Source organism: Archocentrus centrarchus, chromosome 8 (assembly GCF_007364275.1).
Source record: "Archocentrus centrarchus isolate MPI-CPG fArcCen1 chromosome 8, fArcCen1, whole genome shotgun sequence".
Taxonomy (NCBI): domain Eukaryota; kingdom Metazoa; phylum Chordata; class Actinopteri; order Cichliformes; family Cichlidae; genus Archocentrus; species Archocentrus centrarchus.
Window position 1 is genome coordinate 29,906,055 of NC_044353.1, and position 20,262 is coordinate 29,926,316.

The 20,262-nt window shown below is 42.1% G+C and overlaps 2 protein-coding genes across 3 annotated transcripts in view; one reads left to right on the forward strand and one right to left on the reverse strand.

The window, feature by feature from the left end:
- Positions 1-3,299: 3,299 nt before the first annotated feature.
- LOC115785300 (tripartite motif-containing protein 16) lies at positions 3,300-12,179 on the forward strand. The gene is made up of 5 exons (XM_030736855.1): positions 3,300-3,383; positions 8,253-8,279; positions 8,373-8,435; positions 11,035-11,174; positions 11,760-12,179. Exons 1-5 carry the CDS (start codon positions 3,329-3,331, stop codon positions 12,162-12,164), a joined length of 690 nt encoding a protein of 229 aa, XP_030592715.1. The 5' UTR covers positions 3,300-3,328; the 3' UTR covers positions 12,165-12,179.
- A 415-nt stretch (positions 12,180-12,594) lies between these two features.
- akt1s1 (AKT1 substrate 1 (proline-rich)) overlaps positions 12,595-20,262 on the reverse strand; it is a 9,022-nt gene continuing 1,354 nt past the window's right edge. The window contains exons 2-6 of one of the 2 annotated variants that reach the window (XM_030735852.1): positions 19,425-20,152; positions 19,128-19,332; positions 15,965-16,048; positions 15,704-15,879; positions 12,595-14,859 (exon numbers count right to left, since the gene is read on the reverse strand). In XM_030735852.1, coding sequence (XP_030591712.1) covers positions 14,722-14,859; positions 15,704-15,879; positions 15,965-16,048; positions 19,128-19,332; positions 19,425-19,817 — 996 coding nt within the window. In that variant the 5' untranslated portion in view covers positions 19,818-20,152 and the 3' untranslated portion in view covers positions 12,595-14,721. Of the gene's footprint in view, positions 14,860-15,703; positions 15,880-15,964; positions 16,049-19,064; positions 19,333-19,424; positions 20,153-20,262 lie in introns of both variants that reach the window. The other variant, XM_030735850.1, reaches the window with a different exon arrangement.

Consider the following 20,262-nt stretch of genomic DNA (forward strand, 5'->3'; position numbering starts at 1 on the left):
TGTGTTTGCAGTCACACTGAGACTGCACTCTCATGAAATTGGGACAGAGGAGCCTTTTGTTTTAACCAGGAAGATTATAGGAGAGCTCAGCGACAGCAAAGCTGTGGTTGAAGTATAAATTCCAGGACAGTTTTTGGCTGATGATCCTAGACGTGATGTTTTTCATGTCCCTGAGAGCACTGAAATTACATTTAGTAGATCATGTTTTAAAATAACTATGTACGGCCAATCCACCTAACATGTACATCTTTAGACTGGGGTGGCTGTAGCTCAGTAGGTAGAGCGGGTCACCTACTGATCGGAAGGCCAGCGGTTCGAATCCTGGCTACTCCAGGCTACATGCCAATGTATCCTTGGGCAAGATACTTAACCCTAAGTTGCTCTCCGACCGTTCTGTCGGAGTATGAATGCGTGTGAATGCTAGTTAATTAAAAAAAAAAAAGCACTTAGCTTAATTAATGATGGAAGTGCTTGTATGAATGGGAGTGCATGGGTGAATGCAAACAGGTTGTATAAGCGCTTTGAGTGCTCTGATTGAGTAGAAAAGCGCTATATAAGAACTAGTCCATTTACCATTTAGACTGTGGGATGTAATATTGTTTTTTAATATTTTATATTGTGCTCAAACTTTGAGGGCCCAGTTGATTTTGGCTGACCATTTTCGAGTTATTTTTAACCTCTTTTCCTCCTGTTTTGTGGCTAACCGGGGAGTTCTAGGCTCTGTACTGCAAAGCAAGTTTAACATACCCAGGATATCTTTCCACTATCTGCCTTCACTGACCCTAACATGGGAAATCAGGCTAAGCGGTCACACAAAGGTGGTCATCATTTCGATAATTTGACCGAGGGTTCTAGTTATGAGTGTGTTCACGTGAAAGGGGTGCCATTGGCAGCATCTGACCAGTCACAAACATGAGTAAGTATACCATCAGCAGATCAGATGATCTTACAAAAAGAGATAAAACTATAATATCAGAAAAATATGTTCATGAACTAAATGACCTGAATTATTTCTTTTGCCACTGAGGACAAAAGCACTGAGGGACAAGCACCTGCTTTGTCAGTTAGAGGGGAGCTAAGAAGTCTTCACAGCCCTGGAAAAGCATCCCAGCAGGCCAACGTAGATTACAGCCTCGCACTTAATGAGTCCCCTGCGGTCGATTGTGCTATACATTTCACCATGCCCCCACCCTGTTAACATGCAATGAAGTAACACGATCGGACACTTAACAGCTAAGCCAGGGGGGTAAAGTACACTGGAATATTGCATAGTGATCGCCGAGTGTGTAATGTAGCAGCCCTAAACACACACATACACCAAAGGTCATGGTACAATACTGTTTAGCTCGGTCACTGACAGCAGTGAGCAGCAGGTGTTGAAATGTGCATGCAGAATTATAGGAGCCAGCGCTAAGCTGTGAGTTACACTTGATTAAAATTCTTCTTCTAATAACAGTGAGACACTTTCTGATGGCAGAGTTATTTCCTCCTCGACTGTAATGATCAAGATGTGCCAATAAATTTCAATATTAAAATGTTGCTTTCATTTCAGTGTGCTGTAGAGTAAGTTATATGAATAAAAAGTACTTTTTTTTTTTTACAAATATTACTTACATGATAGCACATCCCCCAAAAAATTGATCATGAAAAGATGTTAATTTTTATAATAGAAATTAAGTGTCACAGATTAGTGAGATCAAGTGTCCAACTTCTTAAAAGTATGTTCATACACTCAGCATGTGGTTGAGGCTTCGCTACCATGAATCTTTGCATTAGTACAGAGTGGTGTCAGCAGTGCACCTGCTTCAAATGTTATCAGTCCATGAAGCCCAGGCTGTTTTGATAGCTACCTTCAGCTCATCTATATTTTGGGGTCAGGTGTTCATCTTCCTGCTGATGAGAGCCTGTAGATTCTCTGTCAGGTCAGGCCTGTTGGCTGGCCAGTCAAGCCACAGTAATAACATGGTCAACAAACTGTTTGATAGTAGTTTTGGCACTGTGGTCTGGTGCTAAGTCCTGCTGGAAGAGAAAACTGGCATCTTCATTAAGCTTGTCAGCAGATAAGAGCATGAAGTGCTCTGAAATCGGTTGCATTGACTTTGGACCGGATAAAACCACCAACCAATCACCGCCAACGCCTGCAGATGATATGGCTGCAGATGTTTTAGAGCCACCTCTCCAATCTTCCTCCAGACTCTAGGATCTCGATTTCCAAACGAAATGCAAAATGTACTTTTGTGTGAAAACTCTGGACCACTGAGCAACAGCACAGTTATTCTCCTGCTTCGCCTAGGTAAGATGCTTCTGGGTCAGGAGCGGTTGGATGTCAGGAACATGATAGAACTTTTCCTGAAGACATGGTGGTGCATGGTGTTAATTTTTCCTTTCGCTCAAAGGGATCAGCATTTACTGTACATTAATAACTATTATCAACAACATTCTACAAATTTCTTGTATTGTCACAGAAAGTATTCTTTTGGCTACTCCCTTATTTTTGAGGTCACCACAGCATATGGATTTACATATTTATATATATTTATGTATATTACATATATTACATATACATATGTTTTGGCACAGATTTTTACACCTGATGCTCTTCCTCATGCAACCCTTCCAGGAATTTGTGTCTCCTCCTGGTCTTTCACATATTAGGCAAATGAATTAACCACTACTCCAGGGAGCAACTGCAAGGATAAGCACACATATGACCTGAAAAAAGTGAGCATACACCAATCAGCCACAACATTAAAACCATTCACATTAATATCACTGATTATCTTGTTGAAATATAATGTTCTGGTAGAGAGAGAGAGTCCCCAAATCCATCTTGATGTTGTTTTGACACCCCCGAAGGCAGGAGTCTGCTGCCAGCCTCCCTGTGTCAGACAGGACATCCCCAAAAGTGAAATAGGGTGAAGCTCTTCTGCACAAGGAGGGCCTCCGCAATATTTGGCAGATGGTTTTAATATTGTGGTGAATCAGACTGCATACACTACACAAAGAGTTGTGGGCAAATTGCTATATTTTATATATTTTCCCCCATTGTCTTGCTCTTTCTTCATGTCAGTATAACCTCTGGGGTTTACCTCATGCATGTGCTCAGTCCATGTGTATGTAAATAAGTGTACATACTTGGGATACGTTTGCTCATCTCCACTAAGCAGATCCCAAGAAAGGATGGTGAGTTTCAAGTGACAGGGCCATCCCTTTGGGTAGCCGGTACATCCAACCTAAACGCATGCACCTCCCCTCCCCGCTGATTTGGAAGTTAATAAGAGTGACCCTCCAGAGACACACAGGCACTGTCACTGGACTTCCCCAACTGATGTCAAACGGCGCTGTGAGCACCACGAGAATCATGCCCGTGCCCAAGAAAGCAGGTAAGAAATCCCTCTCACCTGAGTCTTTATGGGGATAAGGACATCAAAATGACATTCATGTCATTTAAACTTTGTGTTGTAATCAATATTTCTTACATAGCACAAGTGGTGCATTTTAATATCAAATATGTTTTTAATATTCCAAGTGCTTTGGGGGGATTCTGTGATGTATGTTTGTAATATTTGCTCAGTAATTTTAACCATGTGGCCCTTTAGGTTTTTTATTTGTTCTCTTTTTCCCTTGGTGTTTTAAAGTAAATTATTCATACAATTTTCAGTAATAATAAATAAAATGATCATGAATAAAATTTTCAGAATTCATTAAACCAACCAATGAAACCATAATTTTCTTTCATTTCTCTCTCTTGCTCTGATTTTGCGGTCGTTTAGATTGAAGCAGTTGTCTTGCAATAACGAGCGCCCAGTGAGGCATTATTTTATTACTTGGTTCAAACCTTGACGCTGCTCAAGAGGGTAAAAATTTTAATTACAAGCTGCCACAGTGTTTTATTACTGATTTATTATGTGTTTTATATGTTGTTTATTTGATGTTGTTGGGTTACCTCATGCTGACCATCCCTGGATGTAAGCTGGGAGCCAAATATCCTTCCTCACCTTGGATTGTGCCAGTTTATTCTGGTCCGTTAATCATGTCAAAAAAGAGCCTCTCACCGGGTGGTGATGGTTTCTTCTTCTCTAATTCCCTTCAATGTCACAGCCTCGCCTGCAGTTTCAGTGCTCATATTTCTGTCTGTCTTTCTTGTTTCTGTCCCTAAGCAACGTGGCACACCTGTCCCAACGTGCTCGCATTGCCTCATTCTCTCTCTCTCATCCTAATAGAAGAAGATACTTCATATAAGATCTTCCATTTTCCACCTCCTTCTTTTGGATTTTTCTCAGTGTTTCCCATTCCATAATAGCTTACATAACCCAAGCCGCCCCCTCTCCCTCCTCCTTCATCCTCAATTGTTGCTAATCCCTCCTCTGGCTGCCACAGTAATGAAGTGTGAAATGCTGCGCAATAATTCAAGCACCAAAATGCAAAAGCTCATCTCAGTGTTATTTATGGCTGTTTGATTTTGCCTTTATGTAGCATACAGTAGCCCCGGCTTCTGCAGTTTGTCATCTCCTGGAGAAATTAGTACCATTAAAAGTTTAATTTGTCACCATAAAGTACATGAATGCAAGTGTAATATGGCAAGTCTAACTAACTAATGTGATTAGCAAATTTTTGATGCATAAAAAAACTCTAAACATAATTAAATGATTCAGAATGGAAATTTGTTCTTGGAGCACACATATCAGGCCCTCTTCCACTTGTTTCGGCCCTTTGAAAGGCCTTTACTCTTGATTCCTTCCTTTTCCCAAAATCCTTCAGTCATTTTCCGTGTACTCTGTGCCCTTCCAATCTCCATCTTACATGCGCACTCATCGTCCATTGGGCCTCCAGCCAGGAAGTCTTGACACTTGACATGAACTAGAGGGATGATCCTGGATCTCCCGCCACCTCATCTCACTATCTTCTGATCTTGCTGTCTCAGTGGGATGTTCTGAATCTGATCTGTGCAGATAGCTCTGTCCCACTGAGAGGGGAATCTGGGGGGGGAGGGGTCCACCTCGTGACATTCCAAAACAAACACTTCTTGTGAAACATTGGTAGGGCCACTGTTGACCTTTCCAGCTGAACTGAGCTGAGCTTGAGCGCTGTGCAGGAGCACACTTGAATTTTAACTAAAGTCCGCCGGGGAAAAGTCTTTCCTCTTTTTAAAACTGTCAGCTTGCTGAAACTCTTCCTGAGAAATAGCTTCCTCCAGATATCCATCCATTACTCCCTACAGCTCAATCATTAGGTGTCTCTTTTTATGCTTTCATTGCCCTTAAATATTTTTATCCCACACACCTCATTCTATGCCCTCTATGTCTCTACTACTGTTGTGCCAAGTTATCAATCTTTTGGGGAATCTGTTTCCTCTTCATCCTGCTGAGTGCGGACAGGCATCCAGAGAGGTTTAACCTCCACGGTGCAGCCGGAGATCTGGAATATTTCCAGTAGCCCAACTTATTTACTGCTGGCTTGATATCTCACTCCAAGGTTACCTGAGATGTTCACTTTATTCCCCTCAAACAGATGCCAGAGACATCATGTTTGAGGATAAATTTAATGACCGCGTGCCATTTCTTTAAATGTCCATCTTTTAGTCTGTCCATACGAATTCTTCTAAAAACCTGAGTGAAGGCTTTTCTTGTACTGTGTCCCCATCTCACCTGCTTTGTTCCTTTCTGAAAGCACTCAAAGGAGGAGGGGAAGAAAGACTGATGAAGTGATCTGTCACCAGTGACTTTCTGCTCCCACAATTTCCAATGATGACTTCACGACCTTCACTATATCCCACTTTGTCCTGCCAAATCTCTGTCTGCTCCATCCATCAGTGGTGTAGCATTATGTACGTGCATCAGTCTGTTAAAACTCTTGAACTCATGCATTGTAAACTGACAGGCTGAAGTCAACAATGACATCTGGACAATATCCAAACTCAAACATTGTAACTGAATCCTACTACTTAGTAGGGTCTAATTAAAATGTCTGCATGCCCAGCCAATTATCAAATTCTCTGGCCTTAGTGATGTTGGTCAGGTAATTGTTCTTGGCATAATGAGCAAAACAATAACTCACCATATATTTAGATTTTAATTACAGCACCCGATGTTACACATTATTTTACCCATTTAAGGAAACACCAAACAGATTTAACGGTGCCCCCACCCCACCCCCGCCCAGAAACCCAACCTACTCAGTGTGTTAGCCACAGTTAAAATAACTGCAAGCCAACACGTTTCAGAGAACGCAATGCCACCCCCTCAATTATATCTGATGTTTGCAGATGTTATGCCAGGCCATAATTTGTCCTTCTGGTTGTCATGCTGCTGGCATCCTCCCCAGCTCAGTGTGATGCAGGCCAGAGAACTTCCTCAGGCTCAAACAGGTGCCGGATTCTCCTCTTCAGACACAGGGGAACCCACAGGGCTGCGGTTAACATCAGAAGTCCTGTTTTTAAAGGGATTCAGTGCAACCTGGACTGACTGATTATCCAACACTGTAAAAGTAATGTTGTGGTTGGCAGATCTTTGATATCGCATAGCTTTAGTAACTTCAGTAACACAACTTTCAAATTATTTTATACAGAGATCTTCTGCTTCCACTCTGCCTGAACCAAAGCAAACTATAAGAAACCAGTTATACTGTTATGATAGCAAAAATCAACCCTTAAATCAACGTGTCCTAACCAAACAGCCAAACACTGTTTAAATCTTTATTAAACAAAATTATGAATTGTAGTGGAGATGAAAGTTTACAAAGATATCAATGACAATAATGCTTTTGGCATTATCATGACAGCCATAAAACTATATTTCAGTGTGTTACAGTCAGATATGGTGTAAGAAGGAGTGGGGGGAAAGCTGAGCTTAATTTAGGTGAGGTTAAGTTTAAGTAAATCAAAAAATTCCAGCATGGTACTGTGATAGGATCATACCTACTAAATATTCAAGTCAACTGTTAGTGGGATTATAACAAAGTGGAAGCGATTGGGAACAACAGGCCCTGTGGAATCACAGAGTGGGGTCAGTGGATGCTGAGGAGCATAGTGCACAGAGGTCACAAACTTTCTGCAGAGTCAATCACTACAGACCTCCAGACTTCATGTTGCCTTCAGATTAGCTCAAGACCATGTATGTAGAGAGCTTCATGGAATGAGTTTCAGTGGTAGAGCAGCTGCATCCAAGCCTTGCATGCAAAGCGTTGGATGCAGTGGTGTAAAGAACACCGCTCCAGAATCACGAATCAGAATCACAAACAATCACGCCACTTAATCTGGCAATCTGACGGAGCCCTTCCTGTCCCATTAGTGCACAAAGACAAGGATGAGCCAGTGTGGTGTGGAAGACCTTGACTGGCCTACACAGAGTCCTGGCCTCAACTTGATAGAACACATTTAAGATGAATTTGAGCAGACTGTGAGCCAGACCTTCTCACCCTGCATCAGTGTCTGACCTCACAAATGCACTTCTGGTAGAATGGTCCAAAATTCCCATTAACACTCCTAAATCTGTGGAAAGCCTTCCCAGAAGAGTTGAAGCCGTTTTAGCTGCAGAGGGTGGGCTGATATCATATTAAAGCCTATGGATTGTCTATGGGATGCCACCCACATTCACATGCGTGTGAAGGCAGATGAATGAATACTTTTCATTCATCATGAAGTACAGTGTAAAATCTCCACAGCTTTGAACACCGTTATAAACTCTATTTATGAATTTAAAAGCTAAGGCTTTCTCATTGAATTTTTTTAAACACAGATGAACACCAGGATGCAACCGTTTGGTAAACGAGTGTGACAAATGAAGAGCCTTCGACACGACAAACACACCCACAGCAGTGTGAAGGAAAAGCATCATACATAAAGTTTATTCTTAGAATCAGCTTCCTGCCGTCAGTGGCTGTGATCGGTGTCCTTAACAAATGTATGTGGAGTCCCATACATTGAAACCTGAACCTTGAAAAGCACGAGGGAACTCCATGAATCAGTGCTGAGCCGGCATTTCACGCATACCTCTCTGTGATCTACAGTGTGTTGAGAGCAGCAGGTGATTAACTGCAGCAGCAGTGCTGGCAGATGCTGCGAAGAAGGTGTAGCCTGTAGAGGAAGATGAAAAGGTTTAGAGTAACCGGCGCTGCCACCCTGGGTGTCAAGCTCTCAGTTTTTTTGTCATCTAAGCCAACGTGAGAAATTATCTCTGGAGGACAGCCTGTGACTCTAAATACAGTGACTATAGTAGATGGCAGTGACATGAGGCTATCTTTTTCTCTTCCAGGGAGAAAAAACAGCAGCGCTACAGAAGGTAACGACCAGCAGCTGTTGATGTCCATGCATTAAACCAACAAACGTATCATGCAAAATATTGATTATCGGGATTCTATCCTTCTCTTTTCAGTAACACCGCCGCCTTATGAGCCAAATATCCCCGAACCAACCACCAGGGCTGACTTCATGAAATGTAAGGCTTTTTATTTCGGACACTTAAAAAAATGGAGCTCTAGCATAAAGAAAAAAATTGCTAATTAAAGCCACACAATGGTAATTATGATTTTTTTTTAAAGGAAATATGGAGCAAACCTATTAAGACAATTAATGATTAAAATGTGTAAAAGAACCAGTCACTAAGTACATTTTTAATCAAGGCTATAACAGCATATTCATAAATATACAATGCACAACAGAAGTTGCACCATGCACCAATAATTGTTTTTAATAATAATAATAATAATAATAAAATATTATTATTATTATTATTATTTATTATTATTATTATTAAGCACTGTTTTTTTAAAGGCCAAATAGACATAAATACTTTCCTGATCTGCTCTAAAAAGTCTGCTGAAGTCCACAGTGCCGCATACACTGCTAAACGCACTGCTCACCATGTGGTAAGCAGCTGGTTCTGAGAAAGCCTGCAGGAGAGCGCTCTGCATGGGGCCGATTCTCATGTAACCCAACTTTTTTAAGCTTTTCCGTCCCTGAGATTCATTCGCTCATGTTGCTGTTAGATCACATAATCAGGTTACTGATGTTGTCAGCAGAACAGCAGCATAGTATGATCCACACCGTAAGAATTTATTTGGATAATATTGTATTTGCGCAGATGTGTCCTCAACTTGGGTCACGTAGGCGTCAATCACACAGTGGGCTCACCACAAACCACGCCTCCTTTTTGACTCAACTGGGACCTTAATGTACAAAACGATCATGCTGAAAGAAAGAAGTCTTGGAAATAGCGGCTGAGACGTTAAACTTCTTCAACACGATCAAACCTGTTTTTTGCAATCTTTTGACTGCACTTGGCCACTTCATAATGTAAATGGACTAGTTCTTATATAGCGCTCCTATACTCTGAGCACTCAAAGCACTTATACAACACGATTACATTTACCCATTCATACAAGCACTTCCATGATTAACTAAGTGCTTACTGTCTAACATTCACACACATTCATACTCCAATGCTTGCATCGGAGAGCAACTTGGGGTTCAGTATCTTGCCCAAAGATACTTTGGCATGCAGGCCGGAGCAGCCAACCTTCCGATCAGTAGGTGACCTGCTCTACACCCACTGTCACGGTTGATGTGAGTCTGCAGAACTGAAACTACAATGTCCTGAAGGTGGACTGCAAAAAGCTCATCTACAGTTTTTACTATGTTGTTTTATGCAGGCTGCATAAATGAGAACCTGATGAAAAACGGGACAAATGGTTGGATTCCTCTACAGGAACATATAGTAAAATCAAACGCTTGTCACACTGTCTACTCATACTTTCTCTTTCCACTGTAGAGGGTAATTCTTGCCTTTTTTTTTTTTTTTTTTTTTTTTTTAAGGCTTTAAGTGAATGAAGTTAAATTAATCATCCTAAAAGGGTTTTTATGTATATATAAATCTATGTTCTTCATTAAAGGCAACAAATAAGAAGCACAGTGTCCATAGTTCACCTGTCAGTCGAACACAGCCTGTCTTTGACGGCTCACTTGTCATATTGTTTGTTTTCATAAGGCTACACAGGCCTTAAAATAGAAACTCAACACACCAAAGACAAATACAAGTTAGAAAAGCTGCAATCACAGAAACAAAACTGAGGACACTCAATAATATCCAACTAGCCTAAATGCACTGACATAGATATAATGTTACCCTATAAAGGGACACCAGATTTTTAGACATATGGTCTCTGTGTCCATCTCTTTGATGTTTCCACATGGAAAAGAACTGACAGAGGAATTGCAACATGTAACAGTGAGAGGTCATCAAGGTGAAATGGGACAAAGGAAGACTGGTAACAATGAAAAAACAGCTTCAGAAGTAACCCAAAGCAGCAGTTGTGTTCCTATAGTCAAACACTGTCCTTCACAGCAGTGGCACAGGGGTTTTCAATGGAAATGGAGTGGAAGAGTTTATGTGGCAGTTCAGGGAATGCAAAAGATGCTGCATAACATCAGTGACAGAAAATCTCTTCAGAGCAAAATAGCAGGAAACATTCTTTTGTCAGATGAAACCAAGATAAATCTGTTCAGCTCCGAAGGGGTCCTGCATGTTTGGCAAGAACCTGGCCAGGACTTCCACAGTAAATGCATCACAGTGCTGACAGTGAAGCAGGGAGGTGGTAGTTTGATGATATGGGGCTACAAGAGTGCCAAAGGTTTGAGGGACATGGCATCTCTAAGATGCCCATGGATGTTCCAAAATACTGGCTGACAGGGTGACTCCCAGATTCCAGGAGCCTGCTAGAACAGGAATGATCCTGCATAATCAAGAAAAAAAAGTGGAAAATAAGATCTGGTTACTTGACATGAACTCTGTAAAACATCTCTGATGTATTTCATAGAAAACTAAAGCAAAGAGAAGCAGAGAATAATGACGAACACCTCTCCAAAGGTTTGGGGAGAAGGACTGAGTTCTGTCATCAGTTACCCCAATAAATGCGTTCTTGGTCAAATTCAACTTGGAGATACAATTTGAGATTTGAAATTCCTAAATTTGAGGTCACTGTGAATGATTTTCGTACCAGCCACCAGTCTCCTGCTTTTTGTTTGGATTTTCCCCTCAGACTGGATCCCCCTCTCTATGGATGACAAAACTGCACAGAAACTGTTGTGGATTTCAGAGGGCGGCTCTAAGGTGGCTCGCACATCAGATGCAGTGTGCCCTTATCCCCACAGACCCGAGAGATATGACCACTCACCACAGGTAAGCTTGGAGTTAATAAGAACACCTACAGCGGGGCCCAATTATCCGGTGGGCATTCTGGGTAGATGAAGGCCCACCCAAAGGGCAAGAAGTAAATCAAACAATAGGAAGGAGAAAAAAAAAATCATTCTTACATATAACTAATTTTCTTAAAATCTAATATTAAATGTTAGATTCAACTCATTGTCATTGTGTGCACAAGGCACACAACGAAATGTTTGTTCCAGATCACTCATCCAGAGACGAGCATCTGTGGTCATGCAGCCAGAGACCGGCGCTACCGTTAGGCGATGTGGTTTAAGTGTCTTGCCCAAGGACACAATGCAGTGCAGGGACAGGGGCTCGAACCTGCAACCTTCCGGCTGCAAGGCGAGCGCCTACCCATTTAGCTAGTTTCAGTTCATCATACTGTGTATGATAGCAGGCTGTTTGCGGTTCACCATCTAAAACACTTGCAAAAAACACACTGAGTTGGACAGTCACTCTACCATCATTTAAAACAAGTAAATGTAAACGTTTAGAAGCACAGTCGCTGGGAAAACTGTTTATGTGCACTATTACTACTGTGCCTCATCCAACCTTTAGGTGCTGTGTAAGGAAGGGCTGCTGGGCTATCGAGGATACTGGGAGGTGGACTATGACGGCTGGGTGGTGATCGGGGTGGTCGGCGAGAGCTCACCCCGGAAGGTGCAGGATGGGCCCTGTGGCCTCGGCGAGAACAAAAGCTCCTGGGGTACCGGCTGGTCCGGCTCCTGCTATCAAGTCTGGCACAACGGGGAGAACGTGGACATGGAGCTGCCTCCGTCCACCACCATGGGGGTCTATGTTGACCAGCCTGCCGGCATCATAAAGTTCCTCCTTGTGGAGGGAGAGGGTGAGAAGGAGGTGCGGCTGATTCACAAATTCAAAGAAAACCTCCAGGAGAAGATCTTCCCCGGGTTCTGGATTGGCACAAATTCATTCTGCCTTCTTCGGAAAAAGGATCAGTGACACAGCAGGAGCGTGAGCAAATCGGAGAAGAGGGAGGGTGGGTCAAAATGTCAATTTAAAACGCTGTCATGAGGGAGACGGGATGCTTGCGATGTTTAGGGAACAAGTGCTGGAATTGTATCTGCTTTTTCTAGTGCATGAAGAAAGCTTATTGGTTTCACATCACACCCAAATGTTTTATTAAATAACGGCCATTTCCTCTATATTTTATTTAAATTAAGAAAAATGGAAATGTTGATGTGTTTCAGCCCACACGGGACTTTGCATGAGCTGGACTGCTTTAACTTCAGTCTGGATGTTTTATATGTGCCAAATGTAGTCAATAAACTCTCCTATTATGTAATAACATTGAGATCATCTGTTACCACCTGTGTGAGTCAAACAGAGCGGTGATATACTCTAGAAGCCTTTAATAAGAACACAGGAAGTGTTTTCTCTTGGTGCTGCTCCTTTATTTGAAACATAAACTTAGTTAACGGAACATCTGTTTGTTTTCAAAATGTCAAAGATGGACATTTTTTTCTTTTCAGATCCACTCCACCTCTCTCTCATTCTTTCACCTGTCACACAGTGTTTTTCTCATTCATTCAATCTTTTTAACAACATATCAGGAGCAAAAAACAAACAGACAAAAACAGACAAAAACACAATACCATCTCCTTAAACTCAGTATTGATTTACAATCGTTCTATCAGTCATTCATTGGCAAAAGTAAAAGTAAAAATAGGCATGTTATGAGGAGGTGCTGGTGTCCTCTGCTCACATCATCTAAAGCCACAAGCTTCATATTAAATCACCCATTGCTTTCTACCCCTTAGAAGTTGGGGAGCAACAGCAGGCCTCTTGGTCATCTTACCAGGTAAATGATGGGAGTATACAGAAGGGAAAGGGAAAAAAAATGTGGTGACTTTAGCATGTTGAGCGAAATGACGGCGAGGCCCTGCAGCTGAGTCTGACCTCTTTGTGATTAATGACCAACAGATGCAAACACTTTCTGCAATTAAACCCACAAATTTAAACTGTGCAGATCTTAGACTATTTTGGGGGGGATGTTAGATATATGTTATATATTGTTTTGCTATAAAGTTGTAATTCTCCTGATTCCCCTTCTTTGAAGCATGAATGCCTCTGTATTAGGTATGAACCTAGACCCAGAGGGCAAATAGCGGGGGTGGGGGGCTATCCTGGCTTTCTCTGAAGTAGGAAAAAACACTTTTAAAGCTCACTGATTAACATGTGTCTAATTTGTTTATCTAACATAACATAAAAGCAACAATTCAAAGAGGAAGCCGACTGGGTTTTGCATGCATAGTAAAGTGACTAAGTTCAACCACCACTGCAACCCTTATGCCAAATAATTCAGACCTGTGCTGGTTTCCTCCTCTGACTCTAAACTGGAGGCAGGAACTGTTTTAAGCTGCAAACAATGCTGAAACTGGGAAAAGAACTACAGTACTTTTTTATAAAAATTTACACCATATGTAAGGGTACAGTTTCACAGTTCCAAGTATAACTTTGCAAAAGTAACAAACTCTTTATTCAAATGGTTTCACTATAATGCTAGCAGTCAAAGTAACACCCCTGAACACTTCTAAGCTGGAACTAATGCCAGCGTAGCTGTCTTTCCTGGTTTATTGACAAAGCTAGAAATGCTGCACAGCTGGATGCTGCAGTGGAGGGAGGGATAGACTGGTTACAGGCCACGCTCCCTCTGTTGGTGAAGAAGTAACACGTCTTTACCAGCAGAGGGAGCTATGGAGAAATGATATGTTCATTTTTGGCTTTGGTGAGGTGGATGGGTGTATTTCTGAAGTGAGTCCAGTTTGTGTCTGGTTTGCTTTCAGCCTTTGTTTGTGCAAAACTAAGCCAAACTAAGAAAACAGTCTCTGGATTACACCTTAACATTTAACAGACTCGAGAACTGCATCAATTTGTGTCATTCTTTTAAAGAAATCAAAATATCATCATAATAATAAAGCTAATATCACTCAAAGCAGTGTCTGCTGGAGCTTTAGCACAAAGAAGCAGCATCTATGATGAACTGGGTTCAGGCAGCTCGTCCCCAAAGTCTCATCACTTCACAGGTAACCTGACCAAAAGGCAAAGATCCCAAAAACATCAGTTACACCATCACACGCCCTGTTTTAGTGACTTTTAGTTCAGTGCAGCGGGTCACTACACAAACATCTGCAGGTCCAATCTTAATGTAGTGTTGTGGTATGTGTAGTAGCTAGTATGGTGAGAGTGTGTGTGTATGTATGTGTGTATGTGTGTGTGAGAGGGGGTAGTGTATAGTTGAAATGTTTAGTGTTCATAACCACATTTCTTTAGGAAGGTTACTCCTCAAAGCATGTGCCGTTAATTTTGGTTAGTGAGAAATAAATGGAGGTACTAGCTTTTACACTGTTTCACATACTGTACGTCACATTTGCCAGAAAATCCAGTCCTCACACCCCCCCACCCCCACCCCCACATTTCCTTCTTCTGATTCCCTCTCTCGCTCTACTTGCCCCTCTCTCTTTCCTTCCCTCCCTACACCCTCTCTCTCCCGCTTCACTCAGTGTTTGAGGGAGAAGTCCCCTGTGTTGAGACGAGGTCGAGGCAGGGCCCCGAACATTTCCGTCCCATCGGTGGCTCCGGGGGCCAGCAGGGCCTTCATACTGGCAGCAATGTGCTCCAGGTCAGCGCAGCCCGACTGAGACACAAACACAGGGAAAAGGAGCCGTTAGCAGGGACCTCGGCCTAAAACTGATCACTATCAAATCTTTTTTTTAATGTTCCTGCTGTTTGGCTTTCTAGAACGTTTGCCCAGCATGACCATAAACACTCTTACAGTCACTTGAGCCAATGGTGCCGTCTTGGCCGTTAGTGGGTGCATCAGTACTGAGAACCGAAAAGTGTGTTTGTTTTTAGTCTTCACACAACATGAAATATGTCAGGATGGACTGACCAACAGGCATGAAGGCAGATTATTGTTTTTAGCTTAACTAGCTAAAAACAATAGCTTTTTTTCAGGGTTTATTTTCAGGATTAATTCATTCTTAAACTGTCTGATGAAAATCTACCCCAACAAATTTTAACTGACTAAAACATTCATAACTGACACATTTTTTTTCCTACTGCACTTAAAAATGTTGACCTGCTACAGATATCTGCATTGCACTGAGTGACGTTTTCTTTAATTATTCAAACCATGTTTTTTCATTCCAATAAAATGCCCTAAACATCACAAGATAACATTGTGCGACCCCTACTGGCCTTGCAGTGGCACTACAACACTGAGGCTTAATTGTTTAGGCTTGTAGTAACGATTCTCCCAGTTACCTAATTGTTCAGTAGTCAGAGCCACTGACCTGTGTTCACCTGAACACAGGTGATCCACAGTAAAAAGAGGGTAGAGGGTTAAAAATAGTTGGTTTGAGTTGTAAATGACTGGCTGGCTGCTTGCTGATCTCTATTTATGATACTGAAGGTCAGATCATTTGGTCTCAGTGTGCAATCCAGCACCTCTGACCTTTTGTAAAATGAGATGTGCTCACCCGTTCTCCACTGTTACTGTCTCCCTGAGCAGCTCTGCTTCCTCTGCAGCCCCACACAGGCACAGATACAGGAAGGGAGCGGGCCAATGCCATGGGGTGCGACTGACGGGATGAATATGCACCCTGACCCACAGCCATGCTGCGCGATGGCGGAGGGGCGTCCTCACTCAAGGAGCCTGAAACAGATAAAAAAAAAAAAATTAATTAACAGAATAAAATATTAACAGAATATATTTATATAATGCTTGATACTCAGCATACCATCAGTGCTCTCTTCCTCTCCATCAGACTCAAAGAAAGGCTCACAGTCCCGAGAAAGAGAGTCCTCATCCATAGAGAAAACACCTGAAGCAGAAGGGATATTTTGAATTAAAATAAACATAATACATCTATTAAACTGTACATCACTAAAAGTTCAGCTTCAAACACAGAAAGCAAGAGTCTCTTTCTTTTTTAATCTTTTTGGAGCCATTTCAGCACCAGCCAAAATTTATTTTCATTTCTTTCCAGCTGCGAGAAGCTCTTCCTTTTTTCCTTTGCAGGAGAATACCGTCCAACATTTTTCAGCACACATACTTTTTGTTTCAGAAAGTAAAGCAAGAATGTGAAGGAAGCTCTGTACTGACCACAGAAGAGAGCAAAAACTTAAATAAGCAATCTCCTCATTATCTCGAGTGTGTGTGGCTGGAAAATATGGCCAGAAAGTTCATAAAACCAGCAATCAAACAGTCAGAGGAGGAAGAGTAATGGTGCCACAAAGGCTGCAGGACTAAATGAGCAAATCAATGCCACCACATACTATGTACATTTTTTTGGATGACAGAGACAGTTTGTAAAAAGTTATATAAATATAAATTGATCTTTGCTTTCAAATTTTAGATTTGTGCAAGAAGCAACCACAGCTGACACGAACACTAGATTGCCAAAAGTATTTTCTTGTCTGTCTTCACATGCATATGAACTCGAGTGACATCCCATTCTTAATCCACAGGGTTTAATATGATATCGGCCCACCCTTTGCAGCTATAACAGCTTCAGTTCTTCTGGGAAGACTTTCCCAAGGAATTTTTGACCATTTGTGAGGTCAGACACTGATGTTGGATGAGAAGGCCTGGCTCACAGTCGCTGCTCTAATTCATCCCAAAGGTGTTCTATCAGTTTGAGGTCAGGACTCTGTGCAGGCCAGTCAAGTTCTTCCACACCAAACTCACTTATCCGTGTCTTTATGGTCCTGATTTGTGCACTGGTGTGCAGTCATGTTGGAACAGGAAGGGGCCATCCCCAAACTGTAAAGTTCGGCAGTAGATTAACAACACCTACATGTGGTGTTTGACAAAAACAAACTCTTTGAAGGAGTCAAAGCTCAAATCCAGCTGCATCCTGATGTTCTCACCACCTGATGCTGCTTCTGTTTTGGAGCTAGCTTGGTTAGATGCTTGCAGGGTCTTTGTGGCCTCTGTACACAACCTACAGAAATGGCCGACCTCATGTCCGCATTTATGATTGTGTAGCTGGATTGTGTGTGTTAATTACCTTGTGGTCGTGTGCGGTGACCGATGGGACTTTGATTTTTTTTTTTTTTTTTGGTCCTCGCTCTTTGTGCTCAATTTTTTGGCTGCAAACATATTTGTCCCTGTTTTTTCACTTTCTTCATTCCCTCACGTCTATTCCGATAGTTTCAGCAGTCTCCCTCCAGGAATTTGCTGACATTTGTGCGTCCTTATATTGATACTTTGATTATTATTCCTGACTGTTATTCTCTGACTGATAAAGCAGCTGAAAACGCACAAGGATGGAAGAGGTTAACAACGTTGCGGCTGTGTGGACCCGACAAGTAGTCACATTTCTCCAGAGGTGCGTCAGGTTATGTCGGTTCAGAGCGGTTTCAGTTGCTGCCTTGTGTGCGCTTCTCAGGTGAACTTTGATGTTGGTGTTTTTTCCGACAGTGTTCCGCACATATTTCATCATCCACAACAAGACAATCGCTTCTATCTGTGCCATCTTAGTCACAGGAACTCCATATGGGACTCTGCTGCTTTCTCGTCAGACTGCTGCCATTACTTTTCGGACCAGCGCTGTGAGCACGCATACACACGTACGCACACACACAGCTGCCTGACGGCGCTCCCAGCTTAAACTCGGAGAGCAGAAAAATGATCAATCCACAAGGCTTTTAAATAAAATGGCAAACGAGAAAAGGAAGGGCATTTTATCTATAATTTCAGTTAGTTTTAATTAGTTTTTTTAAACTCACAATACAGTTTTAGTTAGTTGTTGTTTTTTCCTTTTAATTATAGTTTTTATTTATTTCAGTTAACGACAATGTTTTTTCAATTTCAGTTTTCATTCGTTTTCTTTAACTATAATAACCCTGATCTGAACAAACCACAAGACTCGTGGAACAATGTTCTTTGGACAGAATAGACCAAAGTGGAGATGTTTCCTCATAATGCACAGAACCACATATGGGGAAGACCAAACTCAGCATTTCAGTACAAACGCCTCATACCAACTACCAAGCACGGTGATGGAGGGGTGATGATTTGGGCTTGTTTTGCAGCCACAGGACCGTGGGTGCCTTGTAGTCACTGTGTTGCTTGTGAATTCCTCTGTATACCAAAGTGTATTCTAGAGGCAAATGTGACCCATCTGTCCAGCAGCTAAAGCTTGGTTGAAATTACAACAGGACAAGAGGACAATGATCCCAAGCACAGCAGCAAATCTAGAATAGAATGACTGAAAAAGAAAATAATCAAGGTGTCACAAAGGGCCAAAGTCCAGACCTCAAGCTGATTGAAATGCTGAAGAGGGACCTTAAGACAGCTGTGCATAAACAAATGCACAAACCTCAGTGAATTAAAGCAACATTGTAAAGAAGAATGGGCCAAAATTCCTCCACAGTGATGTGACTGAGTCATACACAAAAACATTACTTCAAGTTATTGCTGCCAAACGTGGTTCTGCTAATACTGAATCATGGGTTTTTACTCAGACTGTATAGAGCCCCTATTTTTGCTTTTGAATGCATTCTTGCACACATTCTTGTATGTATTCTTACAGTGATGGGAGCTGTAAATGCAAATTCATAACAGCAGAAAAAAACAGTTAAATCAGGTGGGGCTTTTAGCGAAAAACCACAAAGTTAATTTCCAATTCGTACCTTTTTTATGTGCATCCAATCTCATGCTAAAAGCCCAAGCTGAACAGTACATGTAACAGAAATAATCAATAGACTTTTGCTTTTACTTTTTGAATTGGAATTTCCACACACAAACACTGAGTGGTCATCTTTAAGCCTGTGAAACACAGCTTAAAGTCAACGTGTTGGGACACAGGAACAGATTCCTGTATTGTTCCTCACCAGCACTTTCATTCCCATAGGGTCTTCTCTCATCCATATCCTCCTCCTCTTCCTCATCCTCACCCTCTTCTTCTAAATCCTCAATCCCAGACCTCTGTCGACTTCTCTCAGTCTCCAGCATGCTCATCTCACGCTCCCTCTCTCCGGTACCGTTCTGCCCGCCGCCCTGCCCGGTAACGGCTCCTGAGCTGTAGATCGACGGGTAGCTTTGGGAGTACAGTCGTCCATTAGGACTGACTCCACCCACTCCGCCATCACTTGTTAAGCTCTGCAACAACAACAGAGAATCAAACACATTCCAGTTGTGAACTTTCTGAATCAATACCCAAGTGCGCTAACTAACACAAACAGTTTACTCACCCCCCTGTTTCCAGGGTCAGAGGTCAAGTCAACCACCAGCTTGGTTCCTCCCTCTCCTCCAGCTTGGCGTGTGTGCTTTTGGGCTGTTAGCATGGTTGTGGAGTGCAGGACACCAATGTCATCCATGTAGCGGCGTGCCGATTCAGCCAAAAATCCCTGACCCCATACGTTATAAGAGAAATCACACTCCCTCGGAAAGGCGTTGCTGCTCTCCCGCTTCCTCCCCACTTCTCCTTCTCCAGTCGCCGACCGGAACTTCTTACAGGCTGTGAGTATGGCCAGGTCGCAGCCAGACTTTTGGCAATATGCTTCTGCAGCAGAAAGAAGAGCCAGCCAGCTCTCTTTGTGGTTGTCTGGGATTTCAGGCTCGGATGACTGGGTGATGGAGGCCATAATGGTGCTAAATGCTGTTTAAAGATTTCTTTAATGGACTGATTTGATGAGAAAACTGAGTAACACTGAGGAGTGATGAAGAGCTCTGAGGATTTGAGGGCACCAAACTTAATGAAATACTGGCTTTGGTCTGACTTTGCTCAAACAGCTGAAAACTTCAGTTACTCTCTTGCTGGTGTGTGGATAGTTTTTGCACTGATGAAGATGAAAGGGAAGGTTAGGACCAATTAAGCAGAGAGGCACTGAGTGATTTTGAGATATGATGTAGCAGGTGGTGTCCTTGCACACTGGGGAGCCAGGGGAGAGAAGAGGTGTTGTCAAGTTCCTGGTGATACCTAAAAAAATAAAGAGCATGGTTAAATCACTGCTGCTTCTTTCTTGTGCACTGTAAGCACCAAAAAAGTTACTTTATATCAAAAACATTAAAAACAAAAAGATGATTCTT